General features: G+C 39.7%; 1 protein-coding gene across 4 annotated transcripts in view; it reads left to right on the plus strand.

The window, feature by feature from the left end:
- The first annotated feature begins 7563 nt into the window (after nucleotides 1-7563).
- SEC24C (SEC24 family member C) overlaps nucleotides 7564-19176 on the plus strand; it is a 31130-nt gene continuing 19517 nt past the window's right edge. The window contains exons 1-7 of one of the 4 annotated variants that reach the window (XM_009322444.1): nucleotides 7564-7770; nucleotides 10768-10854; nucleotides 13436-13577; nucleotides 14573-14751; nucleotides 15928-16377; nucleotides 17663-17793; nucleotides 19079-19147. In XM_009322444.1, the coding sequence (XP_009320719.1) occupies nucleotides 7596-7770; nucleotides 10768-10854; nucleotides 13436-13577; nucleotides 14573-14751; nucleotides 15928-16377; nucleotides 17663-17793; nucleotides 19079-19147 (1233 nt within the window). In that variant the 5' untranslated portion in view covers nucleotides 7564-7595. The remainder of the gene's footprint in view (nucleotides 7771-10767; nucleotides 10855-13435; nucleotides 13578-14572; nucleotides 14752-15927; nucleotides 16378-17662; nucleotides 17794-19078; nucleotides 19148-19176) is intronic. The other 3 variants (XM_009322445.1, XM_009322446.1, XM_009322447.1) reach the window with 3 other exon arrangements.

Here is a 19176-nt window from a genome sequence, read left to right on the forward strand (position 1 = left end):
CTTCTCCTCCATGGCATGGGCTGCCCCGAGGGGAGCCCCCCGCGTCCCGGTGTGGTGCGGCGAGTCCCGAGGGCTACGAGTCGGGCCGTCGCTCCCTCCCGGAAAGCCGGGCGGTTTCTTTCGGCCCGGGTGCGCTGTGAGGCAGATACCCCCTCTGCAACGTCCCTGATCTCTTGTAATCCGCGGATCCTTCCTACAGTGTTGGCATTGTGCTGTTCAAGCTTCCATTCATTCGAGGCTTGTGAAGGACGGTCCTCCCGTGCGGAGACCCGGTGACTGAGTTTGGTTGGATTTGGTAGTAAAACTTAGCGATTTGTCTGCCTGTGGCTTTGGAAAAGGAAGGAGGAAAGGAATGGAGGTGGCATGACCAAAATACAAGTGTAGTCTTGAAAAGCGGTTATGCAAGATGGGCTCTTTCTTTCCATGTAGACCGTGCTTTAAACATGTTTGTTTTGTATCGTCGGAGTTTGCTTTCACTCTTTCTGAGCGATGCTCTTTGGAGTAGAACGAAGGTTAGTTTCTTTTCTTTTTATTCTTGGGATGTACTTGAGTGTTTTTCAATATGTGTGTGTGTGGTGTCTTAGCTCTGAAATATTTATCAGAGAGACTTTGTAAAACCACCCAAACTGGGCCTCCTTGGTAACTGTCACACTGTAGTTGAAGTTCTGTTTAAGCTTCCTGGCTGATGGAAGTGGCTGCTGAAACATAGGTGAATCGCTTACACCCACATCAGAAGTTATCCACCAGAGTTAAGGTTTGTACAGTCATGTTAAAATACAGATATTTTTTTTTTTTTTCCCCAGTTTGGTACTCAGTGTTGGTTTTTAGTCATTAATGTGATAGCTCCATAAACATATTTTTAGATCCTTTTCTGTTACAAGGTCCCTTAGTCAACTTTACCAAATGTTGGGGGGGGATGTTAGAGGGAGAGAAATTGCCATCTGACACATAACACGCAATGTCTTCTTTGTTGTTTACGAGCGGTGTAAAAATCACACCACTAGAATGGGAGGTGAATCGTTGCTGATTTTGTCCTGAAGTCTTTACTGTTTATTAATATGAAGTTGTCCTGAGTAGGTTTAGGGAACTTTGGCTTTAACCTCGCCCCGGCCCTTCTAGTAGAGTAAGTGTTCTGGTTAGGGGTGGATAGAAATATATGTGGCCTAAAACTCCAGAGCCTCTCTCTTCAGAGGGGACCTAACTTCAGTCATGTATATACGCTATCTGTGGAACCATAAGCATTTCTATCCGTTTTTGTGTGGAAGAGGTTCTTGCTTCTGGAACTGCCTGTTTCTGCTTGAAGCCGTACCACTCAGGATTCTTTATTGCTATAGACAGACTGTGAAGTGGACATTGATACAAGGAATATTCCTTCTTAATACGCTGGGACATTTGCTCCAGGTTCTAATTTCATGGCTGAAAGCTGAGTTATAGCAGTGAACAGATGTCCAAAGAATCATTTCTTTAATGAGTCGTTTGATGCTTGTACCTCTTTGAATGTTTTCTCCTGCTACTGTAGGGACTATATTTTCTTCCTGTAACACTTATTATCAGAAGGAGGGTCAAAAATCCAAGAAAGAATTGATGGTTGGCAAAGGAAGGGCAAGGTACAAAGAGTCACTAAAAGTGATCAACAGCAAGGTCTCCACAGAAGAGAGAAGGTGGATGTTTCTTGTTCTTTAGATTTGAAAAGCTTTGTTAGCAATGAATAGTGAAGACAGAGCTTGTTCTTATATGTTCAGCAAGATTCATTGTTAACACAGAAAGCACTAAAAGACAGTATAAACTGGGCAGTATGCCTTAGGAAAAGCTAATTCTGAGCTTTTTTGTTTCTTGCAAGTGATGGGAATTGTGTAATGCATATTTGTGTAGAGGAAGTCAGAATACAGACATTTTGGATGAAAGATGGTCAGTGTTACAATGTATGTGAAAAAAAATTGTTTAGCATTATAACACGTTTTTAAGTCTTATTCTATATATGCCTATTCATCCATTCTTCCTTCTGGCTTCTTCTCTAAACGTTAAACCACTCTCTTAACTTTTTCTAATCAATTATACTTGTGCAAAGTTCACAGAAATGAATCTAGATGACTTCACATGTTGTAACATGTATGTAGAGGTAGCTAAGGAAGCGAGAAATCTTGCACTGCCATTTTGTCGATGTTGCATTTTCAATGACTTCTGCCTCTGCAGGGTTGCTCTCCAGAAGCAATGCCCATAACTGAGCGTTTTTGGAATCTTTTCTTAGAGCTTTATTACAGAGATGTAAATCAGTCCCACCAGGAGACTTCAATCACATTTTATACTCTTTGTTGACTTAAGTAAAAATCTGGTTCTGGTGGCAGGGATTGGAAATTGTGGTAGGTTTAAGGTTAGCTCAAGACTAAGCTTTTTTTGTATTCAGTTTTTAACCACTTTCACTCTCTGGTAACTTGTATGTTGTATTGGACCTTGCCCAAGATGATGAATCAGCCTAACAAAACAAGATTTAATGTGGCCCTTCTTTAGAATAACATAGAAGTGATCACACCTTAGATGTGAACCATGATTTTTATGTCCTGAAGCCTGAAAGACCTCTTCAAAACAGCACAGGAAAGACTGGGCTGCAAAAATCTGCTCCAGTTCCTGTTGTATCAAGAAGTTCTAGGAGCTAATCTATCCTTTCTTCTCCTGAAAATATCTTCAGTGATATTTTTGGCTTCTGGACTTTCGCTGATACTGAATTGTAAAGTTTCATTTTGAAAACTGTGTGTCTTATACCTCTCGTGAACTGTTAAAACAGATCTTTCTGGCGGTGACTCCAAATGCATAGGTGAAGAAAATATTACCTACGGTGTGACAAGTTGAGAATCTGCCCAGGTAGAAAGACAGAGCGCCACAAAAATACAACTGAATTGGAGGGCCAGTTCCAGTAGTGCCGTTTGGATTGATCTGGACAAATGTATAGGAGGCATCCTGTTATAATGGCCTGAGTGCTTCCAGATCAGTTGGCAGTCTCTGACTTCCAGGATACAGGCTTCTCTTACAGGATTTTCTGTAGGAAAACAAACCAGGAGTTTCTTGTATCTGAAGAGAACCAAGTGTTTCATGAGTGCTTGTAGAGGACCTAGTCAAGCTGTCGGTGGAACAAAAGCAAGGACATCTGCCTTTCAGAAGAGCGTTCTTAGCTCCAGAGTCTAGGTCTTTGTATGAATGGCATAACTTTGCTACTTCTCCAGAAAGCTGCAGAACAGAAGCATTAAAAGCACTGTAGGTAATATTCTGAACTGGTCTCTGAGGATGATGATTGTCCCCTTCTGTCCCATCTCTTGGAAATGGTTTTGATTTCTGTGCTCAGAAATTAAGTAGACATATTTCCTTCAATTTCAGTGTAATATAGGTGGCCATGCTGTTGACTTTTTTTTTAAGGATCAGTCTTCTCAGAAGTTAAAACAAACAAGCCTTTTATTTCTCTGGGACCAGTAAAAAAGGTGCTAGCATCTTTCTGAAGGAAAGTAATTTTGCTGTGTGCATTTCCTTTAGAAAGCAACCAAGAACTGATGAGATCAAGCTTTTCGGTTTCAAAAGGGAATTAACAGTGAATGGAGACCATAAAAATGATGAATATGCAGTTTTTAGTGATTTGGGAGATTTGCTGATTGAAACAAGCTCTCATGAATCACTAGGGTTTTTTTTTAAAAAAGCAGTCCATAAAAACTGCACTGTAATCTGCTTTGTTTGGATACTAAGGAATCTAGAAACTATTGTAAAAGTTAGAAGTTTGGTTGTCTGTCCCCTGCACGCGTGCCCGCCCCCCCCCTCCCCCCAGTATTACTGTGTATTTTTCTCCCATCAGTTTGTTGCTGATCAGCACTGGTTGTCTGTCTTGTATAACTGTTCCAGTATGAATTTTAGCTGTGGAACTATTTTGACCAAAACATGGTCAACTGCCTTTATACAGAGGAATAGAAAACGGCATAGAGTGACTGCTTTGTGCTTTGCAAGAAAATTGTTTGTTATTTATAGTAATGACTGCTTGTTGTCATAGTATTTTCCCAATAGCATGAGTCCTGCTTATTTGAGCTTTTGTGTATTGTAACTGCTGAGTAGTAATATGATGTTCAGCAGCATGTTTTAATATTGGTTTTGGTAATGCGTTGCTACATGCAAAGGAATACCCTCAGTATTTTTATCAAGTGAAACAGCCTATTTTCTCTATTTCTCCCTATCAGGCATATATGTTTCATTCTTTCTGTGATTTTTTTTTTTTTCTTCATGTCATACGACAGCATAAAATTCTCCCTTTCCCCATATCTCTTCAAGTGACCAGGTTCTAATTTACATATGTTTTTTGAGTGCAGACAAAATGAATGCTGTTTGATACAAATTACTTGTACTGGGGGAGAAGGAAAATGGACTCATCCAGTGACAACGGTCTTCCGCCTTCTCAGAGGCAGATTCTCTTGGCCCTGCCCTTTATGGTATTCTACATCAGTGATGAGCAAGCATGCCACTAGCCTTACGTTTAGAGCAAGTCAAGCAACCAAAGTAATGAAAAGCAGCCTTGTCCCCAGCTTCAACACTGAGCTTATTCTTGAGTCTTCCTCCTCCTCTCCAGCTCCCTCCTTGACCCTTTGCCAGCATGGAGCAAGCATCAGCTTGTGCTATGGTGGAGATTAGCCTGTGCTGGCTGCCATATGAGCTAGCAAAAGGCCTGAGGTATATCTACCTTTCTGTCAGTTGGGACACTGAGTTAGAACCATCTCCTTTGTTTAGCTACTTTTTCCATAGAAAGGGTAGGAAATTATCTCAGAACTCTTTTCCTCTGTAAGATTTGCATTAAATGAGCTTACCTTTTGGTTTCAGTATTGTTGCAGAGAGAGCAACAAGCCAACAGATATTACCTGCTCAAGCGGTAAATACTGATATTCACGTGAGGGAGGGGAGGGAAGGCTGAAAAGAGGATAGTAAAAGATCATCAGGTAAGGTCACTTATTGAGTATACCCTCACGACAGTAAGTCAGAAGTGGTTTGCAAGGAACGTGCTTGAGTTCTTGCCCCATCATGCTTTAAAAAAAAAAAGAAAGAAAAAAAGCATGAAAGATTGATCTTCTCCTGCCCTGTAGTAATTTCTTGTTCAAAGATTTCTGTAGGTGTAACTTGTGAAGAGTGTCTTAATGATTATAGCTCAGGAGGTATCCTGCAGGATGCTGCTACTTTGCCTGCAGCTCTTCCTGGAGGAAGGACCTGTTTGTAGGAGCAGTGACAAGAAGCCAAGTTTCTCATGCACAATTCAATAAGCAATAGTCAGGGGCAGGAGGAAGAGAAAGCAGCTCTCCTTCCTTGGCAGAAGCCCTGTCCGGATGTTCCAAGATGTGCGGGTAGAGCAGTCTTCTCGCCGTGTTTTCCCTTCCCTTTACCCCCACCTTTGCAGGAGAAACTCTCGTGCTTTACTGTTTGCACTGAACAGGAGGTGGTTGGAGGTAGGTCTGTGATTGCAGTGTGGTGACACTGGTTGCCTACCTGGGGAGGAAGAGGTTAACCTTCAGGGGAACTTGGGAAGGGAGCAGGTCCCAAAGTCCAGATTTCCTGGCCCCATGGCTGCTCAGGTTAGACTGTTCTGCAGAACTAAGTCAAAGGTGGTGTGGGAAACCAGAATCTTTAGCAATGACTCTCTTGCTGTCATGTTTCTCATGTGTATCGTGTTTAAAAACACTGCAGGCTGATCAAAAATTCTGTCACACTGTTGTAAGCTGTTGCAAATAACATGTTACTTTCAAGAGCCAATTACCTTTAAATATTTGAAGATAAGTTCTTTTTCTAAACAAAAGCCCTATCATTACCTTTATACAGCTTGAAGAATAAAAAATGTAAAACTTCATTTATTTCCTTTCATATAAAGTTTAATATCTAATTTCACAGTAAGCATTAGCATTCTTAGTATTGACATTTGTCATGTTTACTACCTATAGAAGGTTAAATGTAGTATGTATGTATTATGCTAGCTTTCTTCTCTAAATAAATAGATTGCTCTGTGATATATATTTTTTCCCGTTATATATGTATGGATCTGAAAGAATTTCTTTGTGCGTGGATGGTTCTTACAGAGCTGTAGTTATTTTAGTACCTTTGCTGTACAACTGTTGTGTCAGTTGTTGAAATAATTCTTTGACATCATATGTTTGGTAATGTGAAGAACCAACCTTAGCACTGGTGGGTGTACTCTAATCAATGTGTAGGCAAAACAGCTCAGGTGTTTGTTATCTGCTTGAGTTAAGCTGTAGATTCCTTGTTGGGATGTGCCTCAACTGGCTGATGGCTGTTGCAGCTCTGTCTCCTCTGTGTTAAGATTTACTATGTGTCTTTAACACACAAGTTCATCATAGGGTTTGGTGCAAAATATGAGGGCAAAATCAGTTATTTGCTTCACCTTAACTTTGCATTTTTATATAAACTGCAGTCTTTTAATAAAAAATTAAATTGCTCTAAACACACATTTCTTTACAGTGTTAGTGTAGATAGTCTTCGCTGAAGAGGGTAACAGTGACGTATGGAGTGTCCAAAGGAGTACAGGGGATGCAAAATATCCTTGAGAAATAGACCATGAGGGAATCTCCTGCCCTGAAGTCATCTCCTTGGCTTTCCACAACTCATGGGCTCTGTGGCTTATCTGCCTGCTTGATACTGTGGTACTGTAAGAATTGCCTGCTTGGTTTGGGGTCTCCCAATGCTGTCTCTGTTTTTCTGTTTATAAAGTTAGTCGACCGCTTTATACAGTTAGTTAGAGGAATGGGGAATGTGTATGTTAAGCAAGATTTCTTGCATAACTCTGCTAAGAAACATCTCTCCTGTCTCTCCATTTCAGGTCTTTCCCTTTTGTATAACTACTTTAGTGACATCTTTGCCTGTGATGCTTTTCCATTTTGAACATCTTTCTTAGATGAACATGCTGCTTTTGGAATATCTTAGTTTTCTGAAATTTATGTACATAACAAGGCCTTTAAATATTTTTTTTTTTTTTAAAAGGCCAAAAAACCCTATATTGGTCCTGTTCTGGATTCTATCAAACACTTCAAGAAGCAGCCTTTGTGGATGGTGAAGCGTGTGTTGCTTGTAGCAAGGAAGCATGGTCAAGTAGACTAACGTAGAGATGAAAGCTGAACTTGTTCAGTGTTATTGAAGTGTTATGTTAAGGAATCTCTCATCTCTGTCATGAAATCTGTTTTCTGTTGGTCTGATGTTCTGTGAGGTGGAAGTAGTTCGTAAGGTGTTTCAGGAAGCTTGATAATCATCTGCTATGGAATGGCAAATTATGGTATTTTTTTCTAAAAGATGATAACAAGTCTGACCAGGATGAAGCAGTGAATAAGTTGATAAGAAAACATAGTTTCTGAAAATACTGTTTTCTAACTAGCTCTTGTAAAGCATTTATCTTACTTGAAAAAATTGCTGTGCAAGAGTAAATAACCATTAATGTTTTACTTTCTCTAGTATCTCGGGAGCTCTCATTTCTGTGAAAAGAGTAGAGAAGCTGGCCAGTTTGGTTTTTTTTGTCTGCTAAAAGCCATTTTTCCCCCCCTTTTTGCAGGTGAGATTAGTTTGGGGATGTGAATACAATGAGCGTAAACCAGCAAGCTCACACAGGGCCTCCTTACGGGCAACCTCAGCCTGGATATCAGGGATACCAGCAGCCTGCCTACGGAGGACAGCCATTGCCAGGGGTTCCTCAATCGCAATATGGAGCTTATAATGGTCCGATGCCAGGATATCAACAGCCAGTCCCTCCACAAGGTACTTCTCAGTCAAAACTTAATGATTGATAAACCTGTGAATTGTTGCGTGCATGGAATTGTTTCTGTATACTTCCTATTGTTAGTCTTTATTTTGTGGTAGCAATTATCTTTTCTTCTGTATGTAGCTTACATGATGTTAAAAATCATGTTCTTCCTGTACATTCTGAGGTTATTGTTCTGTCATTTGTCCATTTTAGTAGGGCTTACTCTTCTTTTAATAGCTCATACAATTAACATACTGAGAAGCACAGCCTGCTTTTTTTCTGTATGTCCCTGCCCCCGTGGTACTGAAGCACCTGACTAGGACAATCTACCTGATGAGGTTATGTTGAGGGGCAGCAGTTAGGACTGTAACAGATTTATAACTGAGACTGCCTTACATGATTATGTAGAAAGTTCTGCACTCCTTCCTGAAAGATTAAGACATACAACTCTAGGCAGAAAGCGTATTTGGAGCTATTTTCTCTAATGCCTTTAAAATCAATAGAACGTGGACGTGTGGGCCAGCTAACGTGTTCCAGAATTTCCCTGGTTCTGCAGGATCATATCACTTGTTGTTTTTGTTTGTTTAAAAAAAAAAAAAGTAGTCCAACTTTTTTTCCCTGTTTTTAAAAGAAAGGCTAACTTAAAATTATTGAAGAATTTTAGGAGTCTCTGTTTCTGAGTACCTGAATTGCTTTAGGAGATTAATAGAGACTTTAACATCTGAAGTGTAGAGGAGAAAATAATATTGCTTTGAGTAGAAGTATTTCTGCCTTTCAAAATCGTGTGGATTAATTTAATTCTGCTGAGATAAGCACAACACAAACTTTCACTCTGAAATGTTTGTTTGGATTTCAGATCAGTGTTCTAAGGAAATGAGGAATACGCTAATCATGCTAATGGTCTCTGTATTATTCTCCCCTCCAAATACATCTTGCATTTTTTTGCAACTTCTTGAATTTTAAACCAAACTCAATGAGAAGGGTAGAACAAAGTGCCTATAGTTTTCTTGAAACTAACAGAAGTGGGAGACTGAAATTTGGGAGCTGAATGATTACCCTGTTGTGTTTTTTGTCTGGAGTTAGCAGGGCAGTGGAGTAGAAGAGTTAGTGTGGTGTGCTAAAGCACGGGTTATTCAGTTGCTCTATCTTCCTTTTCTTTCTTTAATCCTCTTCCTCCCCTCCTCTCAATAAATCTTTTCCAACAGCACTTTTAATCTGTGAGTTTTGAACTAATTTCACAGAGGGTTTGAATTCCTATAAAAGTAATGAAAAACAGCACTGGGCAGAGGAAAGAAATCCTGCTTCCTGGGAAGACAGAGGCAGAGCTCAGCCATTGAGCGCTCTGTTTGACTGCTCAATGTAGCCATTGACTAACTGGTGTTTCCTGTCCCATGGAAGGAATGGGGAGAAATTGGACTTGCTTCAGTGAGGGAGAGAAGGAGATTAAAGAACAACAAAGATTACTACAGATTTGTTGGAAGTTTCATCAGTGCAGCTATTTATAGAAAACAGGTTTTGGCTGTTAGCAGTGCAAAGAATGTTTAGGATGTTTGTGAAAAGAAACTGATGAGCATCTTCCATCGGGTACTTCAAGAATTACTTACAGGTCTGAAAAGCATTTCTTTTTAAGGGAATTAACTTTTTTCCTCCTGTATTATTTCTGGTTTGCCTTATTTAATTTCAGAACAACAGAAATGTGATTCATGACAGCTCAGTAAGGACATACCTAGGAAGCTTCATAACATGCATATGAACTTGTGCAGATTAAAAATGCAGGTTTTGTTTGTGCCAGTAATGATTGAAAGGTAGTGTGACACTGAGGGCAACAAGGTGGTCTCATTTGGACAACAAATGTGTATTGCACTACTCTTAAGTAGTATCTCGTGTACCTTATTGATATATCAGGCAAAGGCCACCCATGGTTTGTGGAGATTTCTCTTCCATCTTTTCTTCTGAGACTATCCTTCCTAGACTTAGCAGACTGTATTAAGGAAATCTCCGTTGTCACGTTGTGCATTTTGGACCTGTAAATCCAGGATTCTTATCTTTAGAAGGAAGAAATGTAAAATTCAGAGCACTAGGACAACAGCCAGAAGTTGACCTGTTAGTAGCTGCTGAATATGACATCTAGGTGGAAAAGAGCAGCAACAAACAATGCATTGTCAAAGAGAGCAGACAGGTGATAGTGAAGATAGTGATAGTTATCCTTTCTACCCCCATCTCCAACACGTTATGTTTATTGCAGGTCTTTGTAGCAAGACCTGTTGTAGCTGCGTAACATAGAGGAGAGAGAATTAATTTCAGAGGCACTAGAGTGACAGGACTTTAGTGAACACTGAGGGGTAAAAGGAAAACTGCCAATGTTATTCTGTGATCTCAAAGTAGTTGTCTTAGGAATTTATTTTAAAAATCACAATAAAATCGCTTGGAGGACTGAGTGGAGAAGTGTTGGGAGCAGGTGCCATCCTCAGTCAGGGAGTCTTTCGCATCTGATTTATGTGACAAACCCTAGCTCTAACTAATGGAAACATGGGAATGCTATGCCAGTGATGCTAGTCTTGCTTGGGACCAAAAGTGGAGCACTGTGCTGCTATAGCTGAAAATAGGTGCTTCTTGCTATGAGAACGTTGAGAGAACTGGGATGATTTTGCACCGATCTTTCAGTTAGTCTATTGGTTTCCTTCTGATGAGATCATGCAGTTGAAAGTACAAACACAATTACGTGAATACCAGTAACAATTAGGCAGCTGCTGCTGGATTGTTTTACGTAGACTCAGTTTACGGTACTGTTAACACTTGTATTAACATTAATATATGAACTATGTTGGTAGTGTTTGTGGTGCATGGTAGAACAGTGAGACGGAGTATAGCTTAAGGAATAATGTGATAAATGTGACGTGGATGTTATGTATATGATATTTTCTGCACTGCAGACTGTCCTCAGCATTGGAAACACTGTCTCTTGGTGCTTTCTCTCAGGCTTGATTTACTGGTGTATTCTGTCTTTCCAGGTTACTTTCCTTCCTTGGGGTTCCCTTCGAAGGGCTCTCCTGTATCTCTCAACTCTGACGCTTCTTCTCTTGCACCTAATCTCATAGGTAAATGGTGTCCTTTCTGTGGGAGTGTTTGTGCTGCTTCTTCTGTGCCAAGTTTCCATTTAATATGGATATTTAACTCAAAGGTGTGGGTACCTGAATATTCGGGCAGAGGTGGGTGGGACACTGCCCAATCTATTTGTAGGCAGCAGTTCAGAAACATAAATAGGGTATGAAGAAATAATCCTAGCAGAAATCCCTTATGCCTGCAGATTCATAGATTAAAACCTGACTTGTTTACTAATGTTTTGTGAAGACTGATTTCAAAACCTGAATCGGCCCATTCGGGTTCTCAGGGAGAATCCTTAGTTTAAAAGAATGCAGTCTCCCGCTTGAGAGAGAACTAAAACATGAGGTTTGAAATGATAGCATTGCCATGAAGAAATGAAAAATCTCCCCAAGCACCAGGAGGTTGTTATCGGAAGTTGCAAGGTATTTGTAACTTGTGCTTTTGTTTAAGGGGAAAAAAGACGTTTTTAGCTTCCTTGGCTATAGCATAGAAACCAAACGTATGTTAGGAATAATTATGATTCTAAAAGCTGTGGCTTGAAGAAGGAAATACTTTTGCAAAGCTAGCAATCAAGGTGTAAGAATTAGAAGCACTGCAAGAAATCATATTGTATTTTTCCTCCTTTCCAACTAGTGGTATTTTGGAAGAGCTATTTCTAGCGGTGTCCATTTGTTTAGAAGAGTAGGGTGTCAGAACTGAGCCAAGACCATATAGTCTTGGGGCTTTGAGTGAAATCACAGGCATTTCCCATTTTGCTGTAATCTACCTCTATTTTGAGGTCTGTGAGTGAGAACAGTATCTCAAAGGTGTTGAAGGGGAACTTCAGGATTCCTCAAGAATAATGAATCTCAAAATAATAAACCACTAGACATTCATACCTGTTCAAGTGAATTTTTTTCAATGGCTATTTGAGCAGTCTGTGATAATGATTACAGAAGTATATTTGTGACAAGAACTAGAAAAATAAGAGTTCAGAAGCTTTTTCTGAAGTAAGCATGTATTTGTCAAATTGTATGCCTGTTAAAGTTGAGGAGGAAAAAGCCAACTTCATGTAAAAAAAAAAAAAAAAGCATAGGATCCCTCCTTTAATTGGATTAAATATGTGTTCAAAGACAAAAGATAACAATGCTAAACAGTTTATGTGTACTATCAAAGGAAAGAGATTCCGAAATAGATGAAAGTATATCAAATTAGCTGAAAAGGTATCACAAAAGACATTCAGAAATAGAAATACCACACAACATACAAATAGTTAGAGATCAGGAAATGCTTAGCCAGAGGAACAGTAAGACGAAGGTGCTGTAACAGTAGTTTAGCAAAGACAAGATTTAATGAGATGAAGGTATATAAAAATAATAAATGTCTCTGGAAATAGAGTCCTAAGTCTCAAAATGAAGAACAGGAGGAGGTTTAGTAATAAAGAAAAAAGCCCCGAAAAATTGCTGGTTATTCATACAAGGTCTAGTTAATTCCTTCCTTGAATTTACATCCACAAGCTTACTAAGAATTCCACGTAGCAGATAAGATAAAAATATGAGTTGAAACCTCATGCTTTGTTGTATAAATTATACTGTAAAATTGAGAAATGGCTTCTCTTACTTCCTATTTCATAATGGTTCCTCTCAAGAAAGTTTCAGAGTCCCTTTTAAACTTATGCCCATCACTGTCAGAGAGACACAACAGCATGTATGTGCTGCCCTGGTCTCATGGGGCAGTTTACTTAGTCATCTGTATTTAACAATACCCTATACATGAAATATGTTCCTTTGTGGTTAGCAGGCATGGTCATATGGTTGTTCTAATTATCAGTGTTTTTAACATAATATTATTAAAATAGAAGTTTAGAGTCTCTTTTTCAGAAGCAGACACTGCAGTTAGTCTGCCGGTATTGTATCCAGCATTGTGGGGTCTGTGGAAAGTGTGAAGACTTGTTTCTGAGGCAAATATGTTTGGGTTGTGACTGAACCAGCTCAGTCTGAAAGATGACAAAGTATTCATGTTAGCCTCTAACCTTGAGAGGTTGGAAAGATCAGTCTGTGGTGGCCCCCATTATGTTATATATATATTTTTTTATATATATATATAAAAGCAGTTAGATGTAATTTTTGAAAACTGAATCTGCTCACGTAACCTGCTTACCTTTCAAGTAGGAAAAACTGACCTGTAATGAACATCAGGTTCCATGCAAATACTCTCCTTGGTCTGGATAAAAATAATTGGACTTGGAGGGGGAAGAATTTAATACCTTACTGACAAGATAACGTTTTTTTTCTTCACCAAAAGTTGAAATTGTCTTTTGAAGACAATACCACAGTACGTATCTTCTACTTGGTCTGTGTGGAGATGGTGACTAGTGACACTGGCTAAAAATATTTGTGCTTTTGGTTTTGCTACTTCTAATGTAGTTGTATAAATTATTTGTTGCTCATGGAGTATTGATACATCAAATTGGCCACCATTAAACTGTTTCTGCACTTTTTTTTTAATTTCCTGGATTTTTCATGGTAGTTGGTTCAAGCCCTTGTTTCTGTGAGTAACTTGTGATTTTTTTATTCCCCTCCCTTATGTCTGTAGGTTCATTAAGAGCCCCTCCAACATCTGGAGCTCCCCCTCCAGCCTCTGCAACATCTCTTCCTTCCAGCCACCTGGCATACGGTCAGTTTGGACACGGAGATGTGCAGAATGGGATTCCAGCCTCAGCAGCCCCGATGCAGAGGTACACACATACATACAAGAGCAAATCATAACAAAGATCTGCCTTGGTAGACCTATGCTAGGTCTAGACCTTTTAGGATCTAAAACAAATGAAATGCTTTGTTTTTCCTGTGGTGGACATTGACTTTCTTTATTCCTTCCTTATTGTTTTGGAACATTTTGCCATAGGGGTATTTGTTAGACAATAAGAATCTCTGGAGATGAAAAACTTCTGGAAGGATATGAGCAGATGTCAGTGACTGATCAAAACCACTTCTCCTCCAGAGACTTTCCTTGTGGTAGTCGTTTTCCCATAAGGAATTTTCCGATTCCCATAATCTGTCTTGTTTTAAAACAATTGCATTCAACAGCTGTAGTATTTGATTCCTTGGCAGTGTGAATTGATCTCTGTCTGGAGTATGTTGCTGTCCGTCATTACTGAGTAATTCCTTAGCATTGGTTCTGGGTCCTTTTCTGTCCGTTATGGGTCCCTGAGTTATCTTCATCTAAAGCTCTTGGGCATCTTCTCCAGAACGATATTGCCATTACCTCTGTGGTGAAAGTGGCAACAGTCCTCACTGCTTCATTCTGATTACTGGTTATGGGAGAAGGTGCTTGTTTTTTGTTTCCTTCTGGTTAGGCTCAGCACTATCAGCTGGAGAGCCCAAATCCTTTGAGCAACAGAGCATTCTTACGTAGCTGTGCAGGCCTTACTGTTGCTCGCCCTGTAGACTCTGTTGCAGTATTTCTGATTTGTTGTGATAACTAAAATGGAATTAACAAAAAAATGCTATAAACATAGAATCTGTATTTTAAGAACAAATAGATTTTTTTGATGAAAGGGATTCAGATCCATGCAGGATATGTAATTATTTTTCCAAAACTGAGCTACAGTGCTTCATGTAACTAATTGAGACCCAGCCAGTGTTTATGTGGTAGAACAATTTAAAAGACACAGAGAATTGTAACTGCTTGTATAATGGGGAATCCGGTGAAGTTTCTCATCTTCCTTCTCAGGCCACCTGCTTCTCAGCCTTTTCTGCCAGGCTCAGCACCCACGCCTGTCAGCCAGACGTCTACGTTTCAGCAATATGGTCCCCCCCCAGCCAGTGTACAGCAGCTCAGCAATCACATGGCAGGGATGACAATTGGCAGTACTACAGCCTCTGCTCCTCCCCCAGCTGGACTGGGCTATGGTGAGGTTTCCTGGCTACAGAAATAATGCTACTGCTTTTCACTTATGTTAGTAATTTCAGAAAAGATTTGCTCTTGTCAATGATTCATTACCATATGGTGATGGGAATTCTCTGGGTGTTGACGCCTGCCATAGTAAACGGTAGTTTCTGTGACTAATAAGGTCATCGTTGGGGAAAACAGTACTGAGACTATTGTAGGGAACAGTGCAGGAAGTACTGCAGGTCGTGAGTAACAAAAGAGAGTAACAATATTTCTCCTCAACTAGGTGAATCTTGGTGTGAAACACAAAAACAATCTATCCCTAAGGAAGCAGTTGGAGAGTCTACATGCCTTGCTGCTGTTGTGCAGCAGCCCAGCCAAAAAAAAGAAGGAAAAAGGGCTCAGTAAATCATAAAGGGCTGAAATTATTCTGAACGATTCTGTGAAGGGTTTTGCTGGAAGTTGAGAAGAAATTTAAACAGTATAAACTGAATTTAGGTATCTTGTTCTATTGTATTAGATCTACAGTCCCACTGCTGTAGACTACAGGACTTTTTTTTTTTTAATTAATGGAAGACTAGAAATTTGTCTTTAGTATGTGTAAGCTGGTCTGACTACACTGTGATTTTAATTTTTTTTAGTTGCTTTGGTAAAGTATTTTTTGACAAGCATCTCTCATACTCTTAACACAGACTTTATAGGAAAATTAGGAGTAGGGGATGCAGATTTCTCCAGCCTTTTGGCAATGTGTTTGTCTAAAATTATCCTCAGAAATAGTACAGTGGTAAATACAGAAGATGCTAGTTCCATGCTATTAAAACCATGAAGCTCAAAACCATTCTTGAACTCCAACTTAGTGTGGAGTTTAAGATACGAACTTATTTCAGTTCAAGAAATCAGTAGACAGTTCTTGTTTTGCATACTCCTGGCTTTGCCTCTTTTTTCTGGCCCTGAATCCTGAAATGTATTCTGATTATATAAAATAAGAAGCTCAGACTTTGAGAGAGAGGACAATGAAGGAACTATCAAGTTTCAGATCCCTTGGAGGAGTTTCAGCTCTCTGATCAATTTAGGAGGGTGTCCATGAGAAAGTGGTAGACCTACTTAGATGATCTAGAGCAAATGGGTTTTGCTTGCATCTTGATTGTCTTGAGGATAGAAGAAATTTATGTTCTGTCATCTTTTCTTCTTATCAGGTCCCCCAACATCGATTCCCCCAGTCTCAGGAAGCTTAAGTGCAACAGGATCTGGTCTCTACACACCTTACACTGCGAGCCAAGGACCCCCTCCTACCAGCGTGTCTCAGGGTCTTCCTTTGGCACAGCCTCCGTTTCCTGGTCAACCAATATCAACTCAGCGCCTACCTACTCAAGTCCCTGGTTTTGCCCCACCTCCCTCTTCTACAGGGATTGGACCTTCCTCTTACCCTCCTACCACAGGTGCCCCAAGGCCACCTACCATGCCAGGCCCACCACTGCCTGGGCAGATGGTTGCTGGACCACCAACGTCCCAGCCTAATCACGTATCCTCACCACCACCTCCATCAGCTACGTCAGGGCCGCACCCTGGGCCTCCCATGAGTGGCCTCCATGGACCACCTCCTCCCACTCATCCTCCTCAGCCAGGATACCAAATGCAGCAGAACGGTGAGTATTCCTAGTGTAGGAATTGTAAGTTATGTGTGCTCTCTGTGTGCTGCAAACTGAGAACTGGATTACAGGTTTGTTACCTGTGGGCTCCTGGCTGCACTTCAAAGCTTCCCTCTTGTTTCCCAGTGCTCATGTCTGAAAGACAAATCCAAGATAAACAATAGGATGTTTCACTCTAAGATATTTGTCATACGGGTTTTAATGAGATTAATGTAACTAAAGGAACCCTAGCTTACTTGGCCAAAAAGTTGTTTAATAATTAGTGCCATAATACTACAAGGATTTGTGATCAGAATTTTACGATGAACTTTGATTTGATGTCTGCAACGTCATCTGTTCAAAAGTAGAGATTTGAAATCCTGAAAGGTCTTCCTATCTTTTTTTTTAAATTTGTGGCCAGAGTGCATATACAATGTGTAAGAGTTGTTAAACGTTGAAAAGGAGTTGCTACTTTTTCCTTCTTTAATTCACAAAACTGTGTATATATTCTCCTTGTAGAACGTTTCACATTTTGTGTGTGCTTAGAAGTCATATCAGTTAAGCTTTCTGGATTATAAACAGTTTGGGCTGATTTTTAATCAATAACATATACAGATAGCTAGGATAAAGTAATCATGTGCAAGTGTCAGAACTGAGAATCCTCTCCCCCATGCAGCTTTGCACAACTGGCCAGGTAAATTACTTAAAAATATCTGTCCAAATTGCTCTGAACTGTAAAAACACTAATGGGGTAAATCATGCTGTTATTCTATAACTGACTGAAATTGTCTAAAGTAATATGAAATAACTTCAGGTAGTTACAAAACAAGAGATAATGACACATTAATCTATTACTGTAATTTCAGACAAGCCAAAACTGCCCGAGAGAAATCCTTGCATACCTTTAGTTTGAGGAATTATGGGTCATTCGCTATTTTACTTGGCTGTTCTGTGTGCACTTTCTATTAGGCAATCCTGCAATTTAACTTAAATGTTCATAGTGCATGATCTTAATGCGTGTTTTAATCATATTATTCTAAAAATAGTTATGTCAGTCTAAAAACCTGTGTTTCCTTAAGTCTGGTTTTAAGGAGGACTGTATCCATCAGTTTATTGGATCATGGTTAGATATGTACAGGTCTAAGCTGAAACACTGTGATAAATATGTTTAATCCTAATTAACTGAAAAGCATGTGACTTTCTTTTTCTTGTTTTTTGATGATGACAGGAAAAGTGGGAAGTGCCTAATGAGGAAACACCTGGTATTAGCCATTGTTTGATTTTACTGTCCCTTTCTTGTAAGGTTCCTATGGGCAGGTGAGGGGTCCCCAGCCAAACTATGGAGGAGCCTATCCAGGAACACCAAATTATGGAAGTCAACCCGGACAACCACCTCCACCAAAACGCTTGGATCCAGATTCCATTCCTAGCCCTGTAAGCTTACTTTGTTCTTACCAGTGTGAACTCTTCCATAGTGTCTTTACATAAAACAGAACTGACAAAGACCAAAGCTGAAAACAGGTTTCTCGATCCAAAGAACATCAGTCTGTTTTCCTGCTTACTTTTGTCTCGTATATCCAGCTTCAGTCTTTTGTTATGAATAAGCCCAGAAGCAGTATTTTTCTTGGTGACTAAAGAAAGGCACTGCATATGCAAATTAATGCTCTAATTCCTCAGGTCGTCTTCTGTACTATGTTACATTTTGAGAATCCTTGAGGGCTTTGGTTAAGCTTCTTTCTCCATTTCTGGATTCTTGCTTAATGACTTTCCAAGGTGAACTAATTTCAGGTTTTGAGGTGACAATCTGTGGACTGTATGATCCAAGTATGATCCAAGTTTAAACTATTTGTGGCAAGAGATGATTGTAATGCTTTTCCTTTCCCTTTTCCTATCATCTGTCAAAAAGCTGGTTAGCGTTTTTTTGGGTCATTAAGTCACGACACTATCTCGGTCATATATGGACAACTTCTCAAATTGAGATCATCTTTCAGAATGGAGGTTCTGAGAAAGGACGAGCAGTGATGTGTAATGGTTAGCAATGATGAGTAATATTAAGCCTGGCAGTATTATTACCACTAGTCTCCTGTGCTGTTCCTTCCACCACTGCTGATGCTGTTCTGTAATTTTCTCAGAAGGCCACAGTCATTTGATAACAGGAAACCTTTCCAGGGCAGTGCTTACAATCAGTTTACTTCAAAACTATAAGAATAATTTAGTCTTGAGTTACATTTTAGATCTGGACTGGTGCTGTTATTGCTATTTTAAAAAGATTATCTGTTTAGACTCCAGGTTTATGTAAAGTTTATGACCATATTTTTTTGTAGACTATAAGAAGTCTTTAATTGCTTCTCTGCTTCTCTTCTCTTCTGCTAAATGAGATCTCAAATGGCTTGTGTCGGCTCCCTTCATTTTAGCATGTTCTTAAAGCATAAACCCCCAATTTCTAACCAAAATGAGCACGTGAGCCACACCTCTCTTAGCAATGTGTTCAGAGCCCAAGCCCAATATCCTGGCAAGACTGGTTTTGGGATCAGTGTATGCTGCAGAAGCTGATGTTTCCTGTTGCATGAACCAATGTCCAAATGTATCTAATTCCAGTGCTACAGGTTTGGGTAGAGAGAGAAGTAACACTGTTACTTTTTGTTTTATTATTCTTTTCTTTTTTCTTTTTCCTTTTTTTTTTTTGTGGCACTCTTACTTTTTATTTTTTTAAAAAAAGCAACTTAATGAGCTGCCACCCCAGCAGAAACCCAGGCACAGAATAGACCCTGATGCAATTCCTAGTCCAGTAAGTGCTGTATATATGTCAATTGTAGT

This window comes from Pygoscelis adeliae, unplaced genomic scaffold, assembly GCF_000699105.1.
Source record: "Pygoscelis adeliae isolate BGI_AS28 unplaced genomic scaffold, ASM69910v1 Scaffold244, whole genome shotgun sequence".
In the NCBI taxonomy this organism is placed as follows: Eukaryota; Metazoa; Chordata; class Aves; order Sphenisciformes; family Spheniscidae; genus Pygoscelis; species Pygoscelis adeliae.